The sequence below is a fragment of the Astatotilapia calliptera genome, chromosome 11 (genome assembly GCF_900246225.1).
Source record: "Astatotilapia calliptera chromosome 11, fAstCal1.2, whole genome shotgun sequence".
Classification (NCBI taxonomy): Eukaryota; Metazoa; Chordata; class Actinopteri; order Cichliformes; family Cichlidae; genus Astatotilapia; species Astatotilapia calliptera.
Window position 1 is genome coordinate 35,561,056 of NC_039312.1, and position 21,540 is coordinate 35,582,595.

Genomic DNA, 21,540 nt, shown 5'->3' on the forward strand with positions numbered 1-21,540 from the left:
GTTAAATTCGGGTTTTTTTTTTTATCTCATTCAAGATTTTTAACTTAAATTCAGTAATTAATTCATTTCAGTGCATACATTCAGATTCAAGCATTCACACTGCAGTTTCTTCAGAAAATGCACTTTCTAGTTACATATATCATAACTATTTATTTAATTAATTAATTCCAATTTTAATTAATTATTGCCACATTTAATTAATTATTTAATGGTGTATTTAATTAATTCATTATGGCAGTCCTGGCGTTCCATACACATCAGCCGCTTTGCTAAAACACCGGTGTCGTACATAAGGACGCTGTCATAGCCTGTCAGCGATGTTGATTGGCTGCGTATATACGAATGTGAATCGCATCATTGGCTGGACTTTGGGATAAGGTGGCATCGTTCTGATCCCATACGGGAGCAGCCAGTCACTGACTAACACTGCAGAACAGGATTGTTAAAGTTTAAGTTTCAATTCAGGTTGGATTTTTTGTGCGCAGAGACGTGCCAGCAGTGCGCAATTGCGCACGCGCGCAGCTTAGAGGGAGCATTGACCATGCGCTCCTGTGTTTTAAATGCACTTTAGAACAGCACGCAGCAACACTACATATCAGTGTCTTCACTCACCCCTGTTCTCTGTTAACCGTCGGGGCTGGGAGGAGGTGCTGGCCGTCAGATTGGGGTCTGGGATGCGGGGCCTACCTGCTAATGGAGATAAGGGGGCGGTCTGCTTGTCTCCACTTCAGGGAAAAGGGTTACATCTCCTGGGTCTAGGTACGGTTTGCCCCTTTGTGGCGAGAGTACCTGGACCTGGGATGTAGAGAAAGTTTGGGGAGTGTCTGTCTCCATGTCAGGTGAGCGCCGAGGATCTGTTTATGTGTATATGGGGGTGGGAATGCATGTTTGTGTCTGCGTGCGCCTGTTCGTCTATATGTCAGGTTGGGTCTTAGACTCCACCTCTCTGGGAACATCTCAGGCTCTCCGAGGTATGGAGGCTTATCTCCCCTCACCACTCTCCCTGAATAAAATAAATACATAATTATAATAAAGGTCAATCAAATGGACCAACATGGCACGGCCATGATGATCCGCTTGGCATCTTTCTTCAGGGAATAGTTCTGATGGCTAACGATCCAAACGGGACAGGGAAAAAGATCAGCAGTTCCCTCAGGAGTCCTGAGCTAATACATAAAGTATAAGTAACTGAAAATACTGAACATATCACACAAGTACTGGAGTAGAAGTACTCACAGCTGCTGCGTCTTCATTTAATTATTTATTCAATTTAATAAAAGCGAAGCTGCGGCGTCGTCAGGCAGGTGGGTATTCCCCTCACGGGCAGGGGGCGTGGTCAGAGCCCCGGGGGCGGGGTCAGCGGATACCGTGCCATCCCGCAGGATAAAAGCTGGTCCCGACAGCCTACGGGAGGCTCAGCTGACCGCTCCAGGACCAGGCACGATCACGTGACCTTCTCACCTTCAGCTTGATTATCTGAAATGCTCAGAGAGTTTCTGATGTCTTCAGACGAGATGATTATGACCAACCACACAGCAGCAAACACCACCGGAGCCGAGGACTGGACGCAGGTGAGCTCATCGCGATCAGCACCTCCTGTGCTCTCAGAATCACTGCGCACATTCAAGCACTTTAACGAGCTCAGCAGCTTTACATGCGGCTGGATAAACGGTGTGACGTGGAAATAAACTCGAACTATGTGTTATTGTGGGATCTACAACAATACAATAACAATAAACAACAACAGTCGTGATTTGGTGCTGCATGAATAAAGATAAGCTGTTTTCCATACTTAGATTATATTGATGTAGACGCGTGATGCCGCAACTCGTTCTGTGCCTTAAAGGGACAGTACACCGCGCTGCTACTCTGTGTGAACAGACCATCCAAGTGTGATTTACTCTGAGCCACGTCCAGGATGTGTTCGGCTTGTTTTCTGTGGTGAGTCTCGGTTTGTTCCGTCTGCACTCGGAGACTCCGTCAGTTCAACATCTGCCAAAAGTCCAGTAAAACAATCAGCTCGTACTTTTGTGCTGCTGCACTAAATCGAGCATCTCTCACTGAAGGAAGTGAAATAAATTCACAAATTTCACTTCCAATAAAAGCTTTGAAGTGCTCGCGCTCACCGCTGAACAATAATAACCTGATGGTTTAATGCAGAAGCAGAGAAAGCAGTCATCATAAACACACACTGGGTTCCTCTCACTCTTCATTTGGTGCACAACTCATTAGAGACAGACTCAGTGATGAGAAACAGGGTCGCTGTATGAAGAGTTCCATTAAGTAATGATGAGTCATATTTATATGTATTTATTCTCTTGTACATAATCATGGATTTGTTTATTTTAAAATGTCTATTGATCTTGATCATAATTAAATATATATTATATGTATTATATTTATATAAAGTAAATATAAACATTTACTTAAAACATTTTATTCATATTTATACTTTGATGTATTCTCACAGACTGTATTCAAAAGATGGGTGATTCTTAAAACAGGAAGTTAGCATTTTCTCGTGCACAGGGTCTATTCCCCGAGTTATGTGACGCGTCCATCGGAGTGTGAGAGCGTCAGATAAAATGACTTTCGTGAATGTTGAAAGCTGTCACCTGCTAACTGCTGCTCACTAACGTCCAGATAAATCTGCGAATTACACTTAGCAGTGAGGTTACCACGGTAACCTCACTGCTGCAGCCTCTGCTGGACGTCAGAGGAACTGCAGTTTGTGATGTTTGGACTGTGTTTAGTTTTATTCTGTGTAGGAGGAGGCCGCGGTCAGCGGGCACTTTGAGGGTTGTGCGCACTCGCCGTTATCTTGTTGGTCTTTTTGTGTGTTGAAAACTGAATTTCAACCCTCATCGGTGTAAGACGGTTAAACTGACATCTTAAAAAGAAGTAATAATGAGACTACAACGGTTTCCTTTTTCTCCTCTCGGAGTGAATTTCTGAACTTCCTCTGGGGTTTTTTGTGTTTCCCCCAGTTTGTTTGTCTCTATTTTTAACACTTTCACTCCCACATCTGCAGCTGATGTTAACTGACCTCACCGAGAGACGAACACTCACTGCAGCATCGATTAAAGCACAATCGCTTTAAGAGTCACGCAGCTCTAAGAGCTCGAATAAGTAACAAAAGAGCGTTTGATGTTTGTGCTTCATCGTGAAGAAATGTGAAGTTTGCAGTGTGTGCGCGTGTGCAGACACCTCAGTGTGTGTCTGTGTGTGTCAGCCTGCTGACCGCCTGCCTGTTTCCCTGCAGGTGTACGTCGTGGTCAGTTGGATCCAGCTCGTCATGGCTGTGCTCAGGTCAGTGTCTTCATCCTCCACAGGCACAGCTGGAAAGTAAAGAAAAGCCATTCATGAGTAATTTAGAGCTTATTTGACTTCAGTCAAGTTCAGCAGCAGTAACTGTCGTCATTACTGTTTTTATCAGGAGTAAAACTGGAAACATGACTGGGAAAGTCAAGATACTCTAACTACATTTTAGTGACACATACATTTGACCTTTTGATATGTAACGTAGGCAAACTGAGTAGGTGACCCACAGAGCTACTGTCTAAAACCTGAACACCTACACGCTGTTTTTTACTGTAAAACTCTGAAATCCTGCATTTTTAATAATCCGAGTCGTCGTCTCGGCCGGACTGTTGGACGTTCCTGTACAGAGGCTTGTTTGTAATGGGCTGCGTCAGAGCACATTAGGCTTTTATTGCTGGTTCATTTACCCAGTGTGGGACCAGTGGGAAAGACCTGAGGGGTCAGAGGTCACAGCGCTCAGACAATAGAGGCAGGCGCAGTTCCAATCAGCTGTTTTTCTTTCACGCCATCTTTATTAAACACCGAGCTCTTCCAGTGAGGTTCCACTCATCATGTGTGTTTGTGTTTGCAGCATTCTGGGTTCAGGCTCCATCATCTGCTGCCTGATGTTACGGGGACTCAGCCGGAAGCCCGAGGTCAGCCGCTTCTCTGTTCTCTGACGCTTTGCACAAACTGTGTGAGATAAACTGTGGTCTGAACTTTAAAGTTAAAATAATTAAGAGGAAGTGCTTATAAAAGCTGGACGTGGCCGCTGTGAAATCACCCTTTGTGTTATCGAGTTCTCTTTTCCAAACCTCAGCCCGAGCCGCTGATTTGAAACTAGGCGTGATGAGAGGGGGCTGAACGCTGACACTGTGCCTATTGTTCAACGCTGCAACGAGGTCAGATTTCCCCGGCGCAGAGGCATCACTTTAGGACACTCAGATGTAAAGATGTACTGTCATTCACATGTTTACATTCAGTTCTGCTTTCTAACCTTCATGTGGATAAGAATGAAAACATTACGTAACCGCTGGGTGCACTCATCGTTTTATACAGAAGAGTCTCTAAGTAGGACAAAGACACCCGATCAGCCACAAAGAAGCCCCGCCCTTCTCGAGTCCTAATGAGGTTCATAAAACCGCCGTCGTGTTTATTGAGTGAGACGCGAAACCCACCAGAAAGGTCTTTAGGTGAACAGGAGACTCGTTTTCTCCTAAGCTTCTGTCCAATCAGATTTGCCTCTACAACCAGGAGTCGCCCCCTGCTGGTCATCTACATTAGCCTCGCTCCGTCCTCCGTCCAGCTTTTAAAATCCTTTCTCAGCACGCTGTAATCCCTGTGTGTGTGTGTGTGTGTGTGTGTGTGTGTGTGTGTGTGTGTGTGTGTGTGTGTGTGTGTGTGTGCGCAGCTGCAGCCTCTGATGCTGCTCAGCGTCGCAGACCTGCTGCTCGCCGTGTGCTGGCTGATCGGCTCCATCCTGTTCTTTAAAGACTGCACAAGCCGGAGCACGCACTGTTACTACCTGCACATCGTGGAACAGGTGAAACAACACTACACTGGACTGCTGTGGTTATACTGTAAGACAAGGTGACCCACGGAGTACAATCAAACTGAAAGTCCCGAGGGTCCCGAGGGTTTGTGTGTGTGCGGACCCCAGGCCAACTTTATTGATAAAGCTACTAAAATAAAATAAACAGAGACCGATCGCTGGCACGAACTCCGATCTGACGGAGCAGCAGCTCTGACAACACGACGCCACACACGATTTTCCAGATGGGTTAGGTGATTCCAGCGCGGTGGTCAGACCACACTGGTAACACTTCCACCTTCATCACGTGACCCCAACATGTTCAAAACCAAGCTCCGCCTTTGTTCTCTTTACTTTGTTTCAGGGGAAAGTTTTCAGAGTGAAGCGTGGAGCTGCCGAGGGATTTCCATATTCTCAAAGCAAAGTGTTTCCTGAGAAGTCAGCCAAAGTCGACCTCACACACAACTGAAATAGCATGTTCCAAGAACCAAAAAAACAAGAACTTTCACACAATAAAGTCAAATGTTTAACACGTGGAGCACATTTACAGCTAAAAGCAGTCATCAGATTATATCCATAGTTATCAGAAAAGAGTTTTTTAACCACACAAGAGTAAGTTTACCAAGAGGATTTGTGCTAAAGGGCAAATCACCGAAAAAAGGAAGTGGCAGGAGAAAGGTCGGGGCAGCAATCGTGATGAAAAATTGAAAGAGAAACAAAAATAAATTCAATCAGCTCCAAGGAAACAAAACTAAAGAGAAACTGGGAGAGCTGCAGAGCTGAGCTGCGTCTCGTCCGGATCGTAACCTGCTGAGCTTCTCTCCTCTAAATGTTTCATCATCAGTGACTCATCCAGCTCGTTCAGTCCCGTTTACATCAAATAAAACTGGGTGCGGTTTTACCTCTGTTTCTATGACAACCAATCCAGCACCTGAGGACGAGCGGGTAAATGACAGCTGTGTCCCAAAACGTCGGCTGCATCCTCCGGAGGCCGCGTTTGAAGGCCGATCACGTCACAGCCAGGCGACGAAGGCTGTCCCAATTCGTCGACTCCTTCAAATGCGTCCTTCATTTCCCCGAATTTGAAGGATGGGTCGGGTGTGTCCTTCGTGGCACACCATATCCCAGAATTCATAGCGCGGCCCAGCCAAATTTCAGCTGCCAACAATGGCGGCTGCTGCTAAGTTTTAAAATTACTCTTATTAATCTTTCTGGGTCACAAAATAAACTTTTAGCATATTTCCAGGCGAGAAAGTAGCTGTGTAAACTTCAAATATCTGCTCGGTTTATCAAGACATCGCATATTTGCAAAAGTGCGCCGACGTTTTCGGAGACGTCTGTTACCCACCAGCTCGATAGCAAGCCGGGGGGTTCAATGGTCACTCCAGCCGGCGAGAGCAGCGGACTCCCGGCTTCATCGTTTTCAGACCCCCGCTCTGTCGCTACTCAGGTTAAACATGATATTGAAGTCACTCGGAGAACTTTCCTTTTTTCTGTGTTTTATTTGTTCCGGAGTAAATCGTTTGGCTGAGATCAAAGTTATTAGATTATTAGATTAAATAAAACTTTATTAATCCATCGGGTTGGTTCCTCCGGGATTTTCACACAGCTGAATAAACGTCAAACAGAAAACTGATTAAACAGAAGTGTGAGACAGTCGAGAGTTTACTCCAGTGTCCTGTTATATTTTAGATAGCAAGGAGCAGACGTGGAGTTTATTAAACTCCACCCACACAGCGCTGACGCAGATCTGAAGGCTAGACCGTCCCATTTCACCGTCTCGCACTTCCGGCCTTCTCGGTCTTCGAAGGACCCGGCCCACGTAGACCGCGAAGGCCGGGTCCTCCGAAGGATGCGGCCGACGTTTTGGGACACAGCTGATGTCTCTGTTGCCAAATATCTATCGAGTGAGCTATTCTGGCCCAGATGACCAGGTCCAGATCCTGAACTGGGTCATTCTGGGATGAAATGGAGCAGCAGAACCAGGACAGAACACAGCCTGGAAGCAGAAAAACATTCCTGACCCACATCTCCCACTCAGAGCAACAACCCCGGGTCAGCTGCCCCTTTTGGCTCTCGCGCTCTATTAAAGTCTGAAAAGGGGGCGGGGTGTCAGGTGACCTGTTTAGAAAATCAGCGCAGCGAACGTGAGCGAGGATTTGGCTCATCACAAACTCTGTTTCAGGTTTTCTACATGGCCTCCTTCTTCTACACCCTCTACTACATTTGGAACCTCTACAAAGGAATCAAGGAGAAGTACTGCAGCTGCATGGATGGATACTCTGTACAGGTACAGACACATCTGTCCAGCTGCCAGGGCAGCAAAACACACACAACAGGTAGTAAACAAAGCTTTCAGGGTTTTGTTTGCAGCTCATAAAGCTTTAGAATAACACAAAGGGCAAACCTGACAGGGTCAAACTCTGCGCGGCCCACAGCTCCCAGACGCTCGGTAAAAGTAGAATGGTGGGGAAACCTAAGAGGATAAAAAGATGCTCCAGTGTCCTGACGGGGCACAGACCTCCCCATGTTTGGTCCTGATGCTTCAAAATAGTTTTGATCTGGTACCTGATCACGTCGGTGCAGCATGAACAGCTTTGTTTGTCTCAGTAAACATGAGGCTTTAAAATGATTTTAAAGGGCCTTGAAAAGCTTATGCACACATCCAGACTGGACGACTGTAACTGCTCTACTCGGGCCTCCAACACTCTTCTCTTTACCAGCTTCAGTTAATTCAAAATGCAGCTGCGCGTCTCTTAACAGCTACGAGAATCTACGAACGCATCACTCCAATTTTAGCCAAACTACATTGGCTCCCTGTTAAATATCGCATAGATTTTAAAATTCTTTTGTTCGCTTTTAAAATTCTGAATAATTTAGCGCCCAGCTCTCTCGCTGAACACTTAGATCGGCCAATCACAGGCTCCCAGCACAACCTAGGTCTCGGTGACCGGGCCGTTGCAACCGTGGCACCCAGACTCTGGAATAACCTCCCTGTTCATGTTCGTACCGCCGAGTCGATCCAGTCTTTTAAATCACGTCCTGAAACGTATCTTTGTACTGTGGCTGTTGGTTCTAACGAGTTGGCTGTTCTAGCTTGTTGTTGTCGCCTGTCTCATGCTTTTACTGTGAAGCACTGTGGTCAACACTGTTGTTTTAACATGTGCTCTATAAATACATTCTGATGTGATATTTTGCATCCTTGTGCAGGTTTCCAACCGAGTGAGCACGGCGGGTAAAATCGTTGCTCTGGTTTCATGGTGAGTGAGCACCAAAGCCTCACTCTGTGGATGCATGCAAACACACACACGGTGGTACTGATAACAGTGTGTCCTGCTCTGTGTGTCTGCAGTCTGCTTCCTGTGCTGCTGATGCTGCCGGTAATCATAGAGGGGAACATCAGCCACTGTCAGGCCAACCTTACCGAACCCTACAGGTGAGGCCAGAACACAAAGTGTTCACGCCGCGAGCAAATCCACCGATTGCTTCCACGCAGAAGCTCAGTGGGCTTTTTTCCACATCCAACCAGGTGTCTGATGATGCACACCGGAGCGCTGTTCCTGATGTCGGATGAGCAGCCGATGAGCCGAAGCTGCCTGTACCTGCACACCTACCACATCACCGTCTTCCTCATCACCGTGCTCGTCACCCTCCTCAGCATCACGGTGAGTTCACGCTCGTCGCACAGACGCGTCTTATTCTACGAACATCACGTGGAGGTGACCTCCCCTCTCCCCCCCCGCAGGTCCTCGTGGTCAAAGCGCGCTGTATTTACAGGCGCATCGTGACCTCTAACGGTTACCTGGGCAGCGAGCAGCGGGCCTCGTTCAGCGTGATGGACCGGAGGATGGTCCTGTACCCGCTGGTCTTCGTCTTCTGCTGGGGTCCAGGTTTGTTCGGCGCGGACTCTGATTGGTTCTTGTTGGCGACAGACGCAGTCAGCGAGGTTTCAGCGTGTCTTTGTTTGTCGTGTTGTTTCCTCAGCGGTGATCCTGGCGTTTCTGCGAGTGGCAGATCCCGCGGCGTGCCAGGGCAAAGCCGGGGTGGTGCTGTACATCCTGCAGGTGAGTCGGTACCAGAGAAACACGACGGCGTTTACGCTCTGAGCTCGTTCAGCCTGTTTTTGGTGGCGTGTCGTCTTTTCCTGTTGAACAGTTTGTTTGATTTGGATCTTTTGACAGCAGTCGAACATTTTGTGGTTGAATTTGTGTGTCGGGCTCATTTTGTGGTCTTTGAATGTTCTCTTTGTGTAACTATGTCTCATTAAGCTTCCTTTTTGTGCCGTCTCGACTGCTTCACTGGTCTTTTGTTGCTTTCTGTGCGAGTCATCACGTAGGATATCTCAGGCTCATCGTTGTGGTTCTTTTTGTCGTAGTCACACGCCTCTCTCAGGTTGTTTCACGTGTCTTTCGTGCAGTGACCCGAGCGTGTCTTGTGTCCTCAGGCGTTAACCTCGGCCTCTCAGGGCTTCTTTAACTGTCTGGTCTACGGATGGATTCGCGTGTACCTGCGGCGAGCCCGCAGGACGTTTTCGTCTCGAGACGCGGACACTCAGACGCCTCTGCTGCGAGCGCAGAAGAGGAGAGGCTACCAGACCCTGCAGACGCTCGCCTGAGACACACTGAGACCGAGGGCGTGTCTCTGCCAGCTGCCTCGAGAGGAGAGTCTGAACTTTCGCTTTCCTCGAGGGGGGAAACACTTTGTTTCTGCATCAAACTTCCACCTATGATCCTGAACCACTGAGGCGAGAAAAAAGGGAAGAAGCAGGAGGGGGGGGGGGCTTTACACCGAGAGGAAGAGCGACGCCGAAAACAGGATTTGAAAGAGACGCGACATCGTCACCTGTGAGCTCCGTCGCACGGACGGGCCTCACAGGGGTTTGTTCAGGCAGGTCACATGACCCCTGCTGGTCACCGGCGCACAGTGAAAATGAAGACGCGTTTCTTTGGACGTTTGTATGTTTTATGAAATGTGCAAATGACAGAAAATTATTCCTTGTGTTTAAAAAAACAGATTTAATCTCTGAGACTTTTTGTAAATATGCTCCTTTAATCACATCTGAATTTGTTTTCCTTTTATTTCTGTTGACTGCATTAAAATAGAGATTTCTACAGAACGCAGTCGTCGTTTCCTTCCTGTCATTTGCGGCTCCATTTCCACTCTTAGACTCCAGATCCTTTTCCTTACTCTTCTTAGATCAGCTCATCTGTCTGACACCAGCTCTCTTTAGACCCTCCCTTCCCCTGTGGTGGGTCTGCGCCTCCACAGGCCCCACTGGTTTAGAAACTTATTCTCAACAACAACACAATCAGCGATCGATCGATTTTACTTGCTAGCAAGGGAAGGCTGGTTGGAACAGGCTCTTGGAGCTCAACGCTCCTCACCCGACTCAACCCAACTTCTTCAGAGAGGAGCCTTCCTCACAGCTGTTTACTGAAAACAGTTACACAACAGTAAACACAAGCACCTCCCCTCACAAACCCCCCTATGGTTCTAAAAGATAAGGCTGTGTGTGTGTGTGTGTGTGTGTGTGTGTGTGTGTGTGTGTGTGTGTGTGTGTGTGTGTGTCATGGTTGTGCGTTTGTGTGACCTGCTGATCACAGAAGGACCATAAAAGCAGGAAGCTTACCACACAGGAAACAGATCTGCCTAAGAAAGCCTCCCCCAGCACCAGAGTAGCTGGGGGAGGTGGTCAGGATCAAAGGAATGTCTTTGATCATATAGTTTAAACTAAGACTTACAAATTTAAGAAACACAATGACAACAATTAACAACTTGACTCCAACACCCTGCCTGCTTTCTTTTGATTGGGAAGCTTGTGGAAGCCTGCTGAGGGGCTACGTGTGCTCTGTGGGTGCTCAGTGCCTGTAGAACAGGGGTGTCGAGGGCCGGTGTCCTGCAGGTTTTAATATCACCCTGGGCCAACACACCCGATTCACACGATTAGTTCATTAGCAGGCCTCTGGAGCACTTCAGGACATGTTGAGGAGCTCGTTTAGCCGTTAAATCAGCTGTGATGGATCAAGGACTCGTCTAACAGCTGCAGGACTCCGGCCCTGAGGCTGAGTTGGACGCCTGTGCTGTAGAAGATGACTGTGTCAGGAAATCTGTGACAGTAGGAAAAACACTTGAAGCGTTTGGCTTACAGAGATAGTTTGCTGCCTCAGTGTTTTTATCATAGAATGAAACATTTTTAATATTTATTTGAAAGAAATAAGGAATATGTCTCCTCTAACGCCTGTAAGGAAAAGAAAATTCAAAGGTTTTCTGAATTTGAAAAGTGGACATCTGTTCCACGTGGAGGTTCAACGAGCAGCATCAGCTGGGCTCACAGGACCAGAGCGTTTTACATTCATGACAGTCTTCTGATCTTTCCTGGAGGCAAAGATGAACGAACATATAATTATGTGTATGTAGGACAGCGTGCTGTGTTTAGAGACGCTCCATTGGAGTCATAGACGAGCAGCTCTGTCGAGTCTGATGTGCAGGACTCCTGCGTCTGCACACGGTAAGGATGTAAGGATGCATCCTCGGCGTGTGTGTGTTTGCACGAGCGGAGATTCCTCAGATGTGTGACGTCAGAGGCTTTCTGCGCCTGCTGACCAACCGAGGCCGTCGCACCACACGACCATCGCTTCTTTCACACCGGAGCCTGACCTCACTCATTATGGGATGTCCCGTTCAGAGGGATCCCTGCCAATTCCCATCGTCTGCTGCGGGCGTTTCACGGCAATCTGCACAATAATCAGTTTGCTCTTCAGGCCGACGTCAGCGTCTCTGAAGTGTTGGCGTCCGTGACGTGACTGCAGAAGAATCTGAGCCCCGTGGGAGAGTTTGCAGAGCTTCACTTCACGAAGAACTAAAGAGGCTTCAAAAGGTCTCCGGGTGAATGTTTACCGCCACGTTCACACCGACACACAGGAAGTGTTTGATTTGAAATGTTGGTTTGCTCTCGTGACATTAATGAGCTCGTTTGGATTTACGTCATGAATGATTCAAAGCCTGTGAACACGAATACAGTGCAGAGACAACAGAGTCAGAATACTAAAAGACTGAACGGAAACACGTGCACACACAGACGGAAACTGGTTTAGCATTAATGTTTTATTTATGACACTGATGTGTTGTTACGCAGTGATTGGGACGTATGTTGCTCTAAGGCAGCAGTAGGCAACTGCAGGCCTCGAGTGCCGCGTCCTGCAGGTGTTAGATGTGTCCTTGATCCATCACAGCTGATTTAAAGGGCGAAATGACTCCTCAGCATTTCCTGAAGTTCTCCAGAGGCCTGCTAATGAGCTAATCATGTGATTCAGGTGTGTTGACCCAGGGTGCGATCTAAAACCTGCAGGACACCGGCCCTTGGGGCCTGGAGTTGCCCACCGCTGCTCTGAGGAGTTTATCATAATGGGCATGTCTGAACTTAGAAACAAACACCAGGGGGCGCTGCAGGCTGTGTGTAGTCTTCGTTAAAACTGCACAGATTTAATGTATCAGGATCTTTACCAGGTAGTAAACTGAGAACAGCACATGACATCTTACACCGTGTGGTCGTTCAGATGCAGATTCAGTGAAGTTTGAGTTCATGAAGCGGACTGTGTGAACGCTGGAACAACAACATCCACCTGTGACGCTGTCTGGGAGCTTTCACCTGTATCATGAAGAAATCAGGTTTACTGCAGCATCATTGTAATAGAAGCTACGTGGCAGTTGAAGAGGGCGTTGTAGGTTTGTCCTCCACGTTTCACAAAAGCAGCAACTTTCTTCCTCCCGTTAAACTGTCTGCTCAGGTGAAACACGGGCTGCAGGGAACGCACACTTTAGTGCTTCATTCTGCCTCCATACTGCTCATCATTCACTGAAACACACATTTTACTCCACAGAGGAAATATCTTTATGTTCAGCAACTCATCACTCTTTCAAAAATGTCTGGCTCAAAGCTTCAGTTCAAACTCTGACTTACCTTCCAGGCTGAGCTCATGTGCCGAGCGCTGGTCACCACCGTGTCAGAGGAGATGCCGTAGTCCTGACCTTTGTGGATCAGCCACTGAGCTCCATCAGCGAGCGTCACTCTGAGGGAAGAGAAAACGTAACGAGTCTGACGCTGCGCTCATCAAACATCTGAGAGTCCCAGATTCGAGCTGTCAAAGCGCATCTGTGAACTCAAGGAAGCAAAGGAACGAATCTGAGGATGTAGGAAGTGCAGCGGAGCCTGGACAGAGTAAGAAATGCGACAGTTGGACGCAATCTGAGCCTTTTCAAAGAATAGCAAAGAGTTGTGATGTCAAAGCTTCGGCCAGGCCGTGGTTTGTCTTTGTTTTGTAGCAAAGGTTAAAAACGTTTCTAGCCTGGAAACATAAAAACCAGTCTGGGCTCAGGTATGATGACCCATCACTGCAGCCATCAGCAGGAGCTGCTGCAAAGTGGAACTGAAGAAAACTGAAGGAATCTCAGGCAGCGTCTTTTTCTGCGGCGACGGTGGATTCCAGATGGACATCAGCAGTAGTGAAAGCAGCAGGTTTTTAAATAAATACGGTGAGCGTGTAGCCTGCCCTGACGCCGGTGTGGCTGAGCGGTCCAAACGTGGACTGGATCCAAGCGGTCGGACCATCCATTCAGCTTTGTACACTGGAGAGTTGTAGAGATCTGTGAGCTGCTGACCCGACAGGTCGTAGTTGCTGTATCCTCCTGTCAAAAGGAAACGCTGTTAGTTTGATGTAATCTGTGTTCTGTACAACCAGCCACGCAGCTGCTTTTAAACCTCACCACAACATTAAAACTTTTTACCAGACGAGGAGTCCACGGTCAGGGCCGTCAGAGTCAGCGCACAGAGGAGCACTTTGAAGGAACCCATCGTGGACATTTGTCCCGTCACAGCTCAGAGAGACGTTTGATAGTCCTGACAGACTCCCTGCTTGGACTCAGTTATCTCTGCTGTTTGTCTCTTGGCAGATGAGCCGGAGTTTCCACGCTGCTGCTCGTAAACAGGTTTCATCACATCAGCAGAAAGAGCTCAACCTGCACGTATGAAAGGATTTACTGACATGGATTTCTAGACTGTAACTAAAATATGCTGAAATTTTATGACACATTTAGGACAAAATTTGTACCTTTTTATATTTAAATCTAAATGTTACGGGGAACTAAATATTTAGCTAATATGCAAATTTACTGGTCAAAGAAAATATCAAAATAAAAGCTTTACAAAAACCTCCTGTGGTGGACTGACGGGCACGTCTCAGCAACACGAGCTGCTTCACTGCTCGCCGCTTTGTGCAGTAGTGCCCCCTCAGCAGCCTCCACTTCTGGAGCTCCATAAATATTTGTATAGAGACTTATTTTCTAATGGACATTAGCACAGTGACATGAAACCAGTCAGATGTAGCTGAAGTGCAGCCTTTCAGCTTTAATTCAGTGGGTTGGACAAACGGATTAAAAATGGGAGAAACTGGAGTACTGTTAGCACAATCCCTTTGTTTTAGAGGCTCTAAAGAATTTGGACAAATGAAGTAACTGAAAATAAAATGATTGTTTCTATTACTTTATTCCAAACCCTTTGCTGGCACTGACAGCCTGAATGCTGGTTTCCTGCTGTTTAATGCTCTGCCACAGCTTTACTGCACCAACCTGCAGCTGATGTTTGTTTGTGGCCTTTCTGTCCAAAGTTCAGAGTGAAATGCTGAGCGGGGTTAGGATCAGGTGACGGACTTGGACATTGAAGAAAATTCAACTCCTGAGGTGCTTCGGTGGATGTTGTGAGTCATTGTCCATCTGTATGTCTTTCTTGAAACTGTCGAATTCGTCCTTCATTTCTTGTGTGATGTCTTTCTTAAACGTGGCAAACTCAGTTTTAAACTCGGCTTTAAGTGAGTGAATTTCCTTAATGATGTCCTGGAAGTCTGCGTGAGGGTGGCTAGCTGCATCTCCTTCCATCTGCTCGCCTTGCACGCTGTTCTCGGACATGTCTGCGCTGCCTCCTCTTGCCAGCTCCGCTTGTTTCACAAAGTCCTTAATGTTTCCTTGTCTTTTTGACCTTCTTCCACCTTCCATGGCATTTATTACACGGTTTAGCGGTGGAAATATTCGAATTCTGGTTTTCTTTCGAGTTTTGACCGGGAGCTGCAAGCTTATGCTGCCATCTTCCTTACGTCCCCCTGGTGGTCTCCCAAATTTTTTAAAATTTTCATTGTAAGTGGGCTAAAGCAGTTAATTAAAAGTAGTCTAACATAAATGCTGTAATTTGATTAGTTTAATAAAACATGTAACTTGGATGATTCGATGCTGGCATGACCACAGTGCACGTCTGCTGTCGCTCACAGTGGTCCAAGGACCGCTCAGGGAGTTTGTGTGTTCAGACACGTGAAACATTAGAGGGAACGTTGGTCACTGCAGCTCAGATAAAATAATTATTGTGGGTGATTTTAACATCCATGTAGATGCTAAGAATGACAGCCTCAACACGGCATTTAATCTGTTATTAGACTGTAAAAGAACCCACCCACCACTTTAATCACACTCTAGATCTTGTTTTAACACGTGGCATAGAAACTGAACATTTAACAGTGTTTCCTGAAAACCCTCTGCTGTCTGATCGTTTTCATGGATGTTAAAATCACCCACAATAATTATTCTACCTGAGCTGAGCACTAAATCAGAGAAAAAGTCTGAGAAATCCGACAGGAACTCTTTTGAAGACCCAGCTGAATAAGAATCAGAAGGAGGAGTTGAGAGGCCATGCCTTATTTCCTGCTCAACTGGTTACCTGTCACAGGTATGAGTGTCGCAGTCCTGGGTCGGTGACCGAATGTTTTCTGGTATGTATTATTAGTAGTAGTCAATTTCATTATGATGTCATTGTTAGTCTGTATTCAGTCAGTCTGCATCTCTGTGTACTTCCTGTTTTACTTTGTTAGTCTCCCGTCTGTTTTGCTCTTCCCTGTTTTGTCTGTGCCAGCCGTGTTCCCAGGTGTTTCCTCTTTGCCCTGTTCTCCACTTGTATTTAGTGTCTGCTTCTTCCTATGCTCTTCGTCACATTGTGCCCTCTTTGTGCTGCGTCTCCTCCCTTCGTGGCCCAAGTATTCTTAGTTTCTAGGTGCCTGTTCCCCAGTTCTGCATTTGAAGTTTTGGTTTGTTTTTGTCACGTCTATTGTAATGAGGAGTTTCCCTCGAAATAAAGCTGCGTCCTAAGTTAACTCTCTGTTCTGCATTGTGGGTCCTTTGTCTTTCCTGCACACAGCACGCTGCCTCTGAGCTGCTTCACTTTCACTTTGCTTGAACTGCCTCCCTCTCCTGCGTTGCTGGTAGGTCCTTCATTCCCTCACACTGCAGGTCATTACATCACACAGGTGTAAACAGGTTTTCTATTTGCAGGTTGTATCCGTACAGGTCGCCTCCTTCCTGAACCTGACAGTCAGGTCACCCTTTCACTTTGGCGTGTTCGTGCTTCTCAGGAATGTTAGGCCTGGATTGGTGCTCAGACTCTCCTCCTGCTGCTGATCAGCCTTTTTGTTGTTACTGTGACCTGTTACTTTAGACGTGTTTTGGCTTTAGTAATGCTGCTAAGTGTTTGCAGAGATGCAGATGAAGAACGTGGATTTTATTGAATTATTATGAAGCACGGGTGGATCTAGAGACATTTTCTTAGGCTGGCATGGAAATGAAATGGGGTGGGGGGGGTCAAATCAAAGCCTTTTTAAACACATATGTTACATATGGTTACAATGGTTCACATGCACTGAATCTGCACGTTTGTGTAACTGAATTATTTTCTTTAGCCCACATAATGAAACACCTCAGTTACACGTGTGAGTTTGAATGTTAAGTACTGTGTAGCCTGTATAATAAATAAATATGTAGCCCGGTAAAGCTACACAACATGGGGCGGTTCATTTACAAACACAAGTCTAACTGAAGCTTCACACTTTGTTAGAAAAATCTGATTGTTGCTTAAATTTACACAAAATGTCAGAAATCTGCACCGTCATGAACAAAAAGCTCATTTTTCATGATTTGTTGGGTTCACCCTCTGGGGAGCACGACATAACCGCACACTTTTCACTACTTTGTGTTTCACCCTTACATCTTTTGTTACCTCGCCTTGTTTGGTATCATTCAGCTGTAGTAACACAACTGATCTGAAATCACACAAAAACATCAAATCCTAGTCGTAGTTATATTCGCTTTACTGTAAAAACCACAAATATGTTTAGTGAATAATTTTACTAAAGTTGAAATGCAAATATAAACTGTCACATTTTAAAAACTATTTATCTAAAAGTCAGTGCGTCCGGCGCGTCTTAGTACAAACATTTAAAACTACTGAAACTACAATGAGAGAACAAGCAGGTGTCACAATAAGATGCCGCACGAATCATTGGTGTCAGTGAAGAAAATGAGTTTGTGGCCACGAGACAGAGAACAGCACAGGGACAAAGCTGCAGGCCTGACAGCAGGACGTGCATCACTGCTCCTGTTTCCACCTGGAGACAGTGTTTGCACTGCAGCCTTTGTCACATTCACAAAAAACCCAGAACTCTCCTCTTCGTGACGTCGTCTATCATACCACAGCAGAGAGTGAGAGGGGGAGTCAGATCGTGCGGGCACAGCAGCGGGTTGGACGAAGAGTTCCTCACCTCGCACGAAGAAACACTGTGTGAACTAACAGACGGACAAAATAACCAAACAACTTATTTTTGGGGGGCAGGGATAGCTCAGTAGGTAAAGTGGTCGCCCCATGATCGGAAGGTCGGCGGTTCGAATCCACTTAACGGCTACCCTGAGGTACCCCTGAGCAAGGTACCGTCCCTACACACTGCTCCCCGGGCGCCTGCTTAGTGGGCTGCCCACTGCTTCACTGAGTGAATGGGTCAAATGCAGAGAAAAACAAGTAATTTCCCCATGGGGATCAATAAAGTATCCATTATTATTATTATTATTATTATTCATTAGTGCCCTCACTGACACACAACACACACACAACACGCTGACTACACACTCCATGCTAAACATCTCAAAACTCTCTCACTCGCTGCCATCACTCCCAAAACTTCGTCCTAAACAACTAAATCTCACGTGTTGCCTTTTTTCTTTCTTTACTCTTTGTGTGACAATAGTATTCAGGAAAAAGCAAAGCTTTTGTATATATTTCATCCTAACTCTGGGTTTAGTCACCTGTCATTAAAATGTAAAAATAGGAAGTCCGAACGTTCAACACAAGAAGGAATAGAGACTCAGCGCGGCTGCAGCTTGTTGCTATGTCAGCTGAAATCAGTCATGTGATTCGCAGCGCACTGAGAGTTAATAACACTCACCTTCAGTCCATTTCCACAGTGTCATAACCAACCAGCTGTGTGAAATCCACGGTGTTGTTCAAAAAGTGCTCTGGAACAATAATAGGCATCGGTTGCTACTGACAACAAGAAATATAGCGGCTCCACGCTGTGGGCTGAACCATTTGTTAATGGTAGAGGCGGGGGGAGTGGGGGTAACACTGTGCAATATATTCAGCTTTAGAGTTTATATTCAGTCTTAACTGTAGCTCGGCTCAAAGTGTTAATGCGAGTTGGGAGTTCATCTTGTAATCGGAAGGTTGCCGGTTCGAGCCCCGGCTCGGACGGTCTCTGTCGTTGTGTCCTTGGGCAAGACACTTCACCCGTTGCCTACTGGTGGTGGTCAGAGGGCCCGGTGGCGCCAGTGTCCGGCAGCCTCGCCTCTGTCAGTGCGCCCCAGGGTGGCTGTGGCTACAATGTAGCTGCCATCACCAGTGTGTGAATGTGTGTGTGAATGGATGTGTAAAGTGCTTTGGGGTCCTTAGGGACGAGTAAAGCGCTATATAAATACAGGCCATTTACCATTTAATGCTGTCTTATATACATATACATCACTGTCATATGCTAAACTAGGGTGGCAAGAGATCATTTCACTGTGAGTCCATCAGACACCTTTGCTGTAGTTTGATGTTTACTCTCTGCTTCCTTTATAGTGATCTACTCTGCAGAGGATTTGATGTCCAACCAACCATACACCACGGAGATGTCCTACTATGAATATGAATATAATGTCAGTGACTACCTAGATTATGATTATGATGGATTTTGTGTTTTTCACAACAACCCGAATGTGGTGAAGGTGATCGGCGCGTACATCCACTCCATCTTCTGCATCCTGGGCCTCGTGGGGAACAGCATGGTCATTGTCACCTACGCCTTCTACAAGAGGATCTACTGCATGACTGACATCTACCTGATCAACGTGGCCATCGCCGACCTGCTGTTTGTGCTGGCGCTACCATTCATTGTCTACAACGAGCTGTGGTCGTGGCCGATGGGGCAGGTGGCCTGCAAGCTGCTGCGCGGCTCCTACAGCGTGAACCTGTACAGCGGCATGCTGCTGTTCGCCTGCATCAGCACCGACCGCTACATCGCCATCGCCCAGGCTCGGCGCAGGCGCTGGCTGTCATACAGGTCCATCATCTGCGCCATCATCTGGATCTTCACTATACTCGTGTCCATCCCCACCTTCTACTTCTATCAGTGGTACGAGCCGTCACACATGAATCACATCATATTCGACGATGATAACCAAACTGGTTTCCAGAGGACTCCTGCGTACGTCTGTGAGCTCAAGTTTGAAGGCCCAGCCATGGCGGTGAGGGTGGACGTCCCCATCACTCAGATCAGCGTGGGTTTCTTCCTGCCACTCTTCATCACGATCTTCTGCTTCAGTGGCATCATCATCACCCTGCTTAAGACCAAGAATCTCCAGCACCACAGAGAGGTGTGGGAGATGCTGGTGGTTGTGGCCGTGTTCATCATCTGCCACCTGCCCTACAACATAGTGCTGCTGTACAACACGGTCACCGTGTTTCAGGAGTACTCGTGTGATGAGGCGGACATGCTGGAGATGGCCCTGACAGCGTCGCAGACCATTGCTTACTTGCACTGCTGCCTGAACCCGATGCTGTACGCCTTGGTGGGGCTGAACTTCAGGAACCAGTTCAGGAGGATCTTCAGGGACCTTTGGTGTCTCGGAAAGGCCCCACGCCGCTTCTCCAGAGTCACCTCTGACTTCTACATGTCCTCCACTCTGCGCTCGATGGATGGGTCCAGCAACAGTGGCGCTTCTTTCACTATGTGAAGACATCCGTGGGTTGATCTCTGAAGATCCAGGTCTCTAACACCGAACGCGATTCACGTCTGTCGCACCGACGAGATTCCTCAAGATAAAGAGATCTAACGCCGAGCTGCACCTCTTATTCTGATTCATTATTTTGATCGTGAAATATCCAAACTCCTGCATTTTCTTTCTTTTGTCATTATTTTGTGAGTGATGACTGTCAGTGTTTTGTCACCTGAAACGGCGGCTGAACGTGCAGAACCGCGAAAACACGTCTGATTTGAACTCGTCTGATCTCTCCTTCATGGAGGCCTCCTCGTGTACCTTCGACCTTTTTCAGCACTGCTGCTGTTTTAAGGGACGCCCTGGCGCCGTGCGCAGCTCTGCTGACGGTGTGACTCTGGGCGGTGAATCACTGTGTTTCATGCATGTTTTAGCTGACCTGGAGGTCAGAGTGCGTCTCTTCACCAATGTTCACGTTCTTATAATAAAAATGCACTAAAATGTTGGTCAAACAAGAAAAATATTCAATACTCAATTACCCAGTTTATTTTTCCAAGGACAGTTTTTGCTGCTCTTAACTGATTCAAGCAGTCGTTTTGTTTTTGCACAGCCCAGCAGAAGTCTGTGCAAAAATATATGCAGAAAAGAGTCTCACATGTGTGTGACAGTAACGCACTCGAAATACTTTGGTATTGTTGCCTGTGTGTGTGTGTGTGTGTGTGTGTGTGTGTGTGTGTGTATTAAACAAATAAATAAATTCCCCACTCGCCCCTGCGGGCGGTTTATCCTTAGAGCTCGGGTCCTCTACCAGAGGCCTGGGAGCTTGAGGGTCCTGCGCAGTATCTCAGCTGTTCCCAGGACTGCGCTCTTCTGGACAGAGATCTCCGATGTTGTTCCGGGGATCTGCTGGAGCCACTCGCCTAGCCTGGGAGTCACCGCACCTAGTGCTCCGATCACCACGGAGACCACCGTTACCTTCACCCTCCACGTCTTCTCCAGCTCTTGGTATTTCTCGAGCTTTCCTTTCAGTCCAGCTTTGTCCAGCCACTGGTAGGATTTCTGGATATCAGCCACCTCCTCTATCTGCCGGTGGTACATACCGTGCAGGGGCCTGTCCTTCCATGATGGTTCCTCGTCTCCCTCCTCTTTCTTGGGTTTCTGCTGCCTGAGGTATTCACTGAGCACTCGGTCGGTTGGGGCCATCTTTGTGATGTATTCGTGGATGTTTGTTGTCTCATCCTGGACTGTGGTGCTGACACTCACCAGTCCCCGGCCCCCTTCCTTCCGCTTAGCGTACAGCCTCATGTAAGCTTACATATATGTATATATGTAAGCTTACCACTACCAGCTCCACCACCATTATCAAGTTTGCTGACGACACCGTCGTGGTGGGCCTGATCTCTGATAACAACGAGACGGCCTACCTGAAGGAGATTAGGAATCTGGAGAACTGGTGCCAGAGGAACAACCTCCTTCTAAACGTCAGTAAGACAAAGGAGCTGATAGTGGACTTCAGCACTAAGCAGGAGAGGAACTACCAGACCCCCGTCATCAACGAGTGCCCAGTGGAGAGAGTGGACAGCTTCAAATACCTC

At 47.1% G+C, this 21,540-nt stretch overlaps 1 protein-coding gene and 1 pseudogene across 1 annotated transcript; both read left to right on the forward strand.

The window, feature by feature from the left end:
* The first annotated feature begins 1,043 nt into the window (after nt 1-1,043).
* tmem116 (transmembrane protein 116) lies at nt 1,044-9,951 on the forward strand. Its single transcript, XM_026185794.1, has 11 exons — nt 1,044-1,571; nt 3,263-3,309; nt 3,893-3,956; nt 4,712-4,843; nt 7,017-7,121; nt 8,042-8,091; nt 8,184-8,267; nt 8,361-8,496; nt 8,577-8,721; nt 8,816-8,895; nt 9,276-9,951. Exons 1-11 carry the CDS (start codon nt 1,482-1,484, stop codon nt 9,444-9,446), a joined length of 1,104 nt encoding a protein of 367 aa, XP_026041579.1. The 5' UTR covers nt 1,044-1,481; the 3' UTR covers nt 9,447-9,951.
* A 4,560-nt stretch (nt 9,952-14,511) lies between these two features.
* On the forward strand, nt 14,512-20,466 carry LOC113032144 (C-C chemokine receptor type 6-like; annotated as a pseudogene).
* Nucleotides 20,467-21,540: the final 1,074 nt, after the last annotated feature.

Excerpts from the sequence above, each read along its gene's own strand:
- tmem116 (XM_026185794.1), top strand. The coding sequence starts at position 1,482 with ATGCTCAGAGAGTTTCTGATGTCTTCAGACGAGATGATTATGACCAAC. Across the intron at positions 4,844-7,016 it reads ACCTGCACATCGTGGAACAG|GTTTTCTACATGGCCTCCTT; the intron begins GTGAAACAACAC and ends ACTCTGTTTCAG. Across the intron at positions 8,722-8,815 it reads CGTCTTCTGCTGGGGTCCAG|CGGTGATCCTGGCGTTTCTG; the intron begins GTTTGTTCGGCG and ends TTGTTTCCTCAG.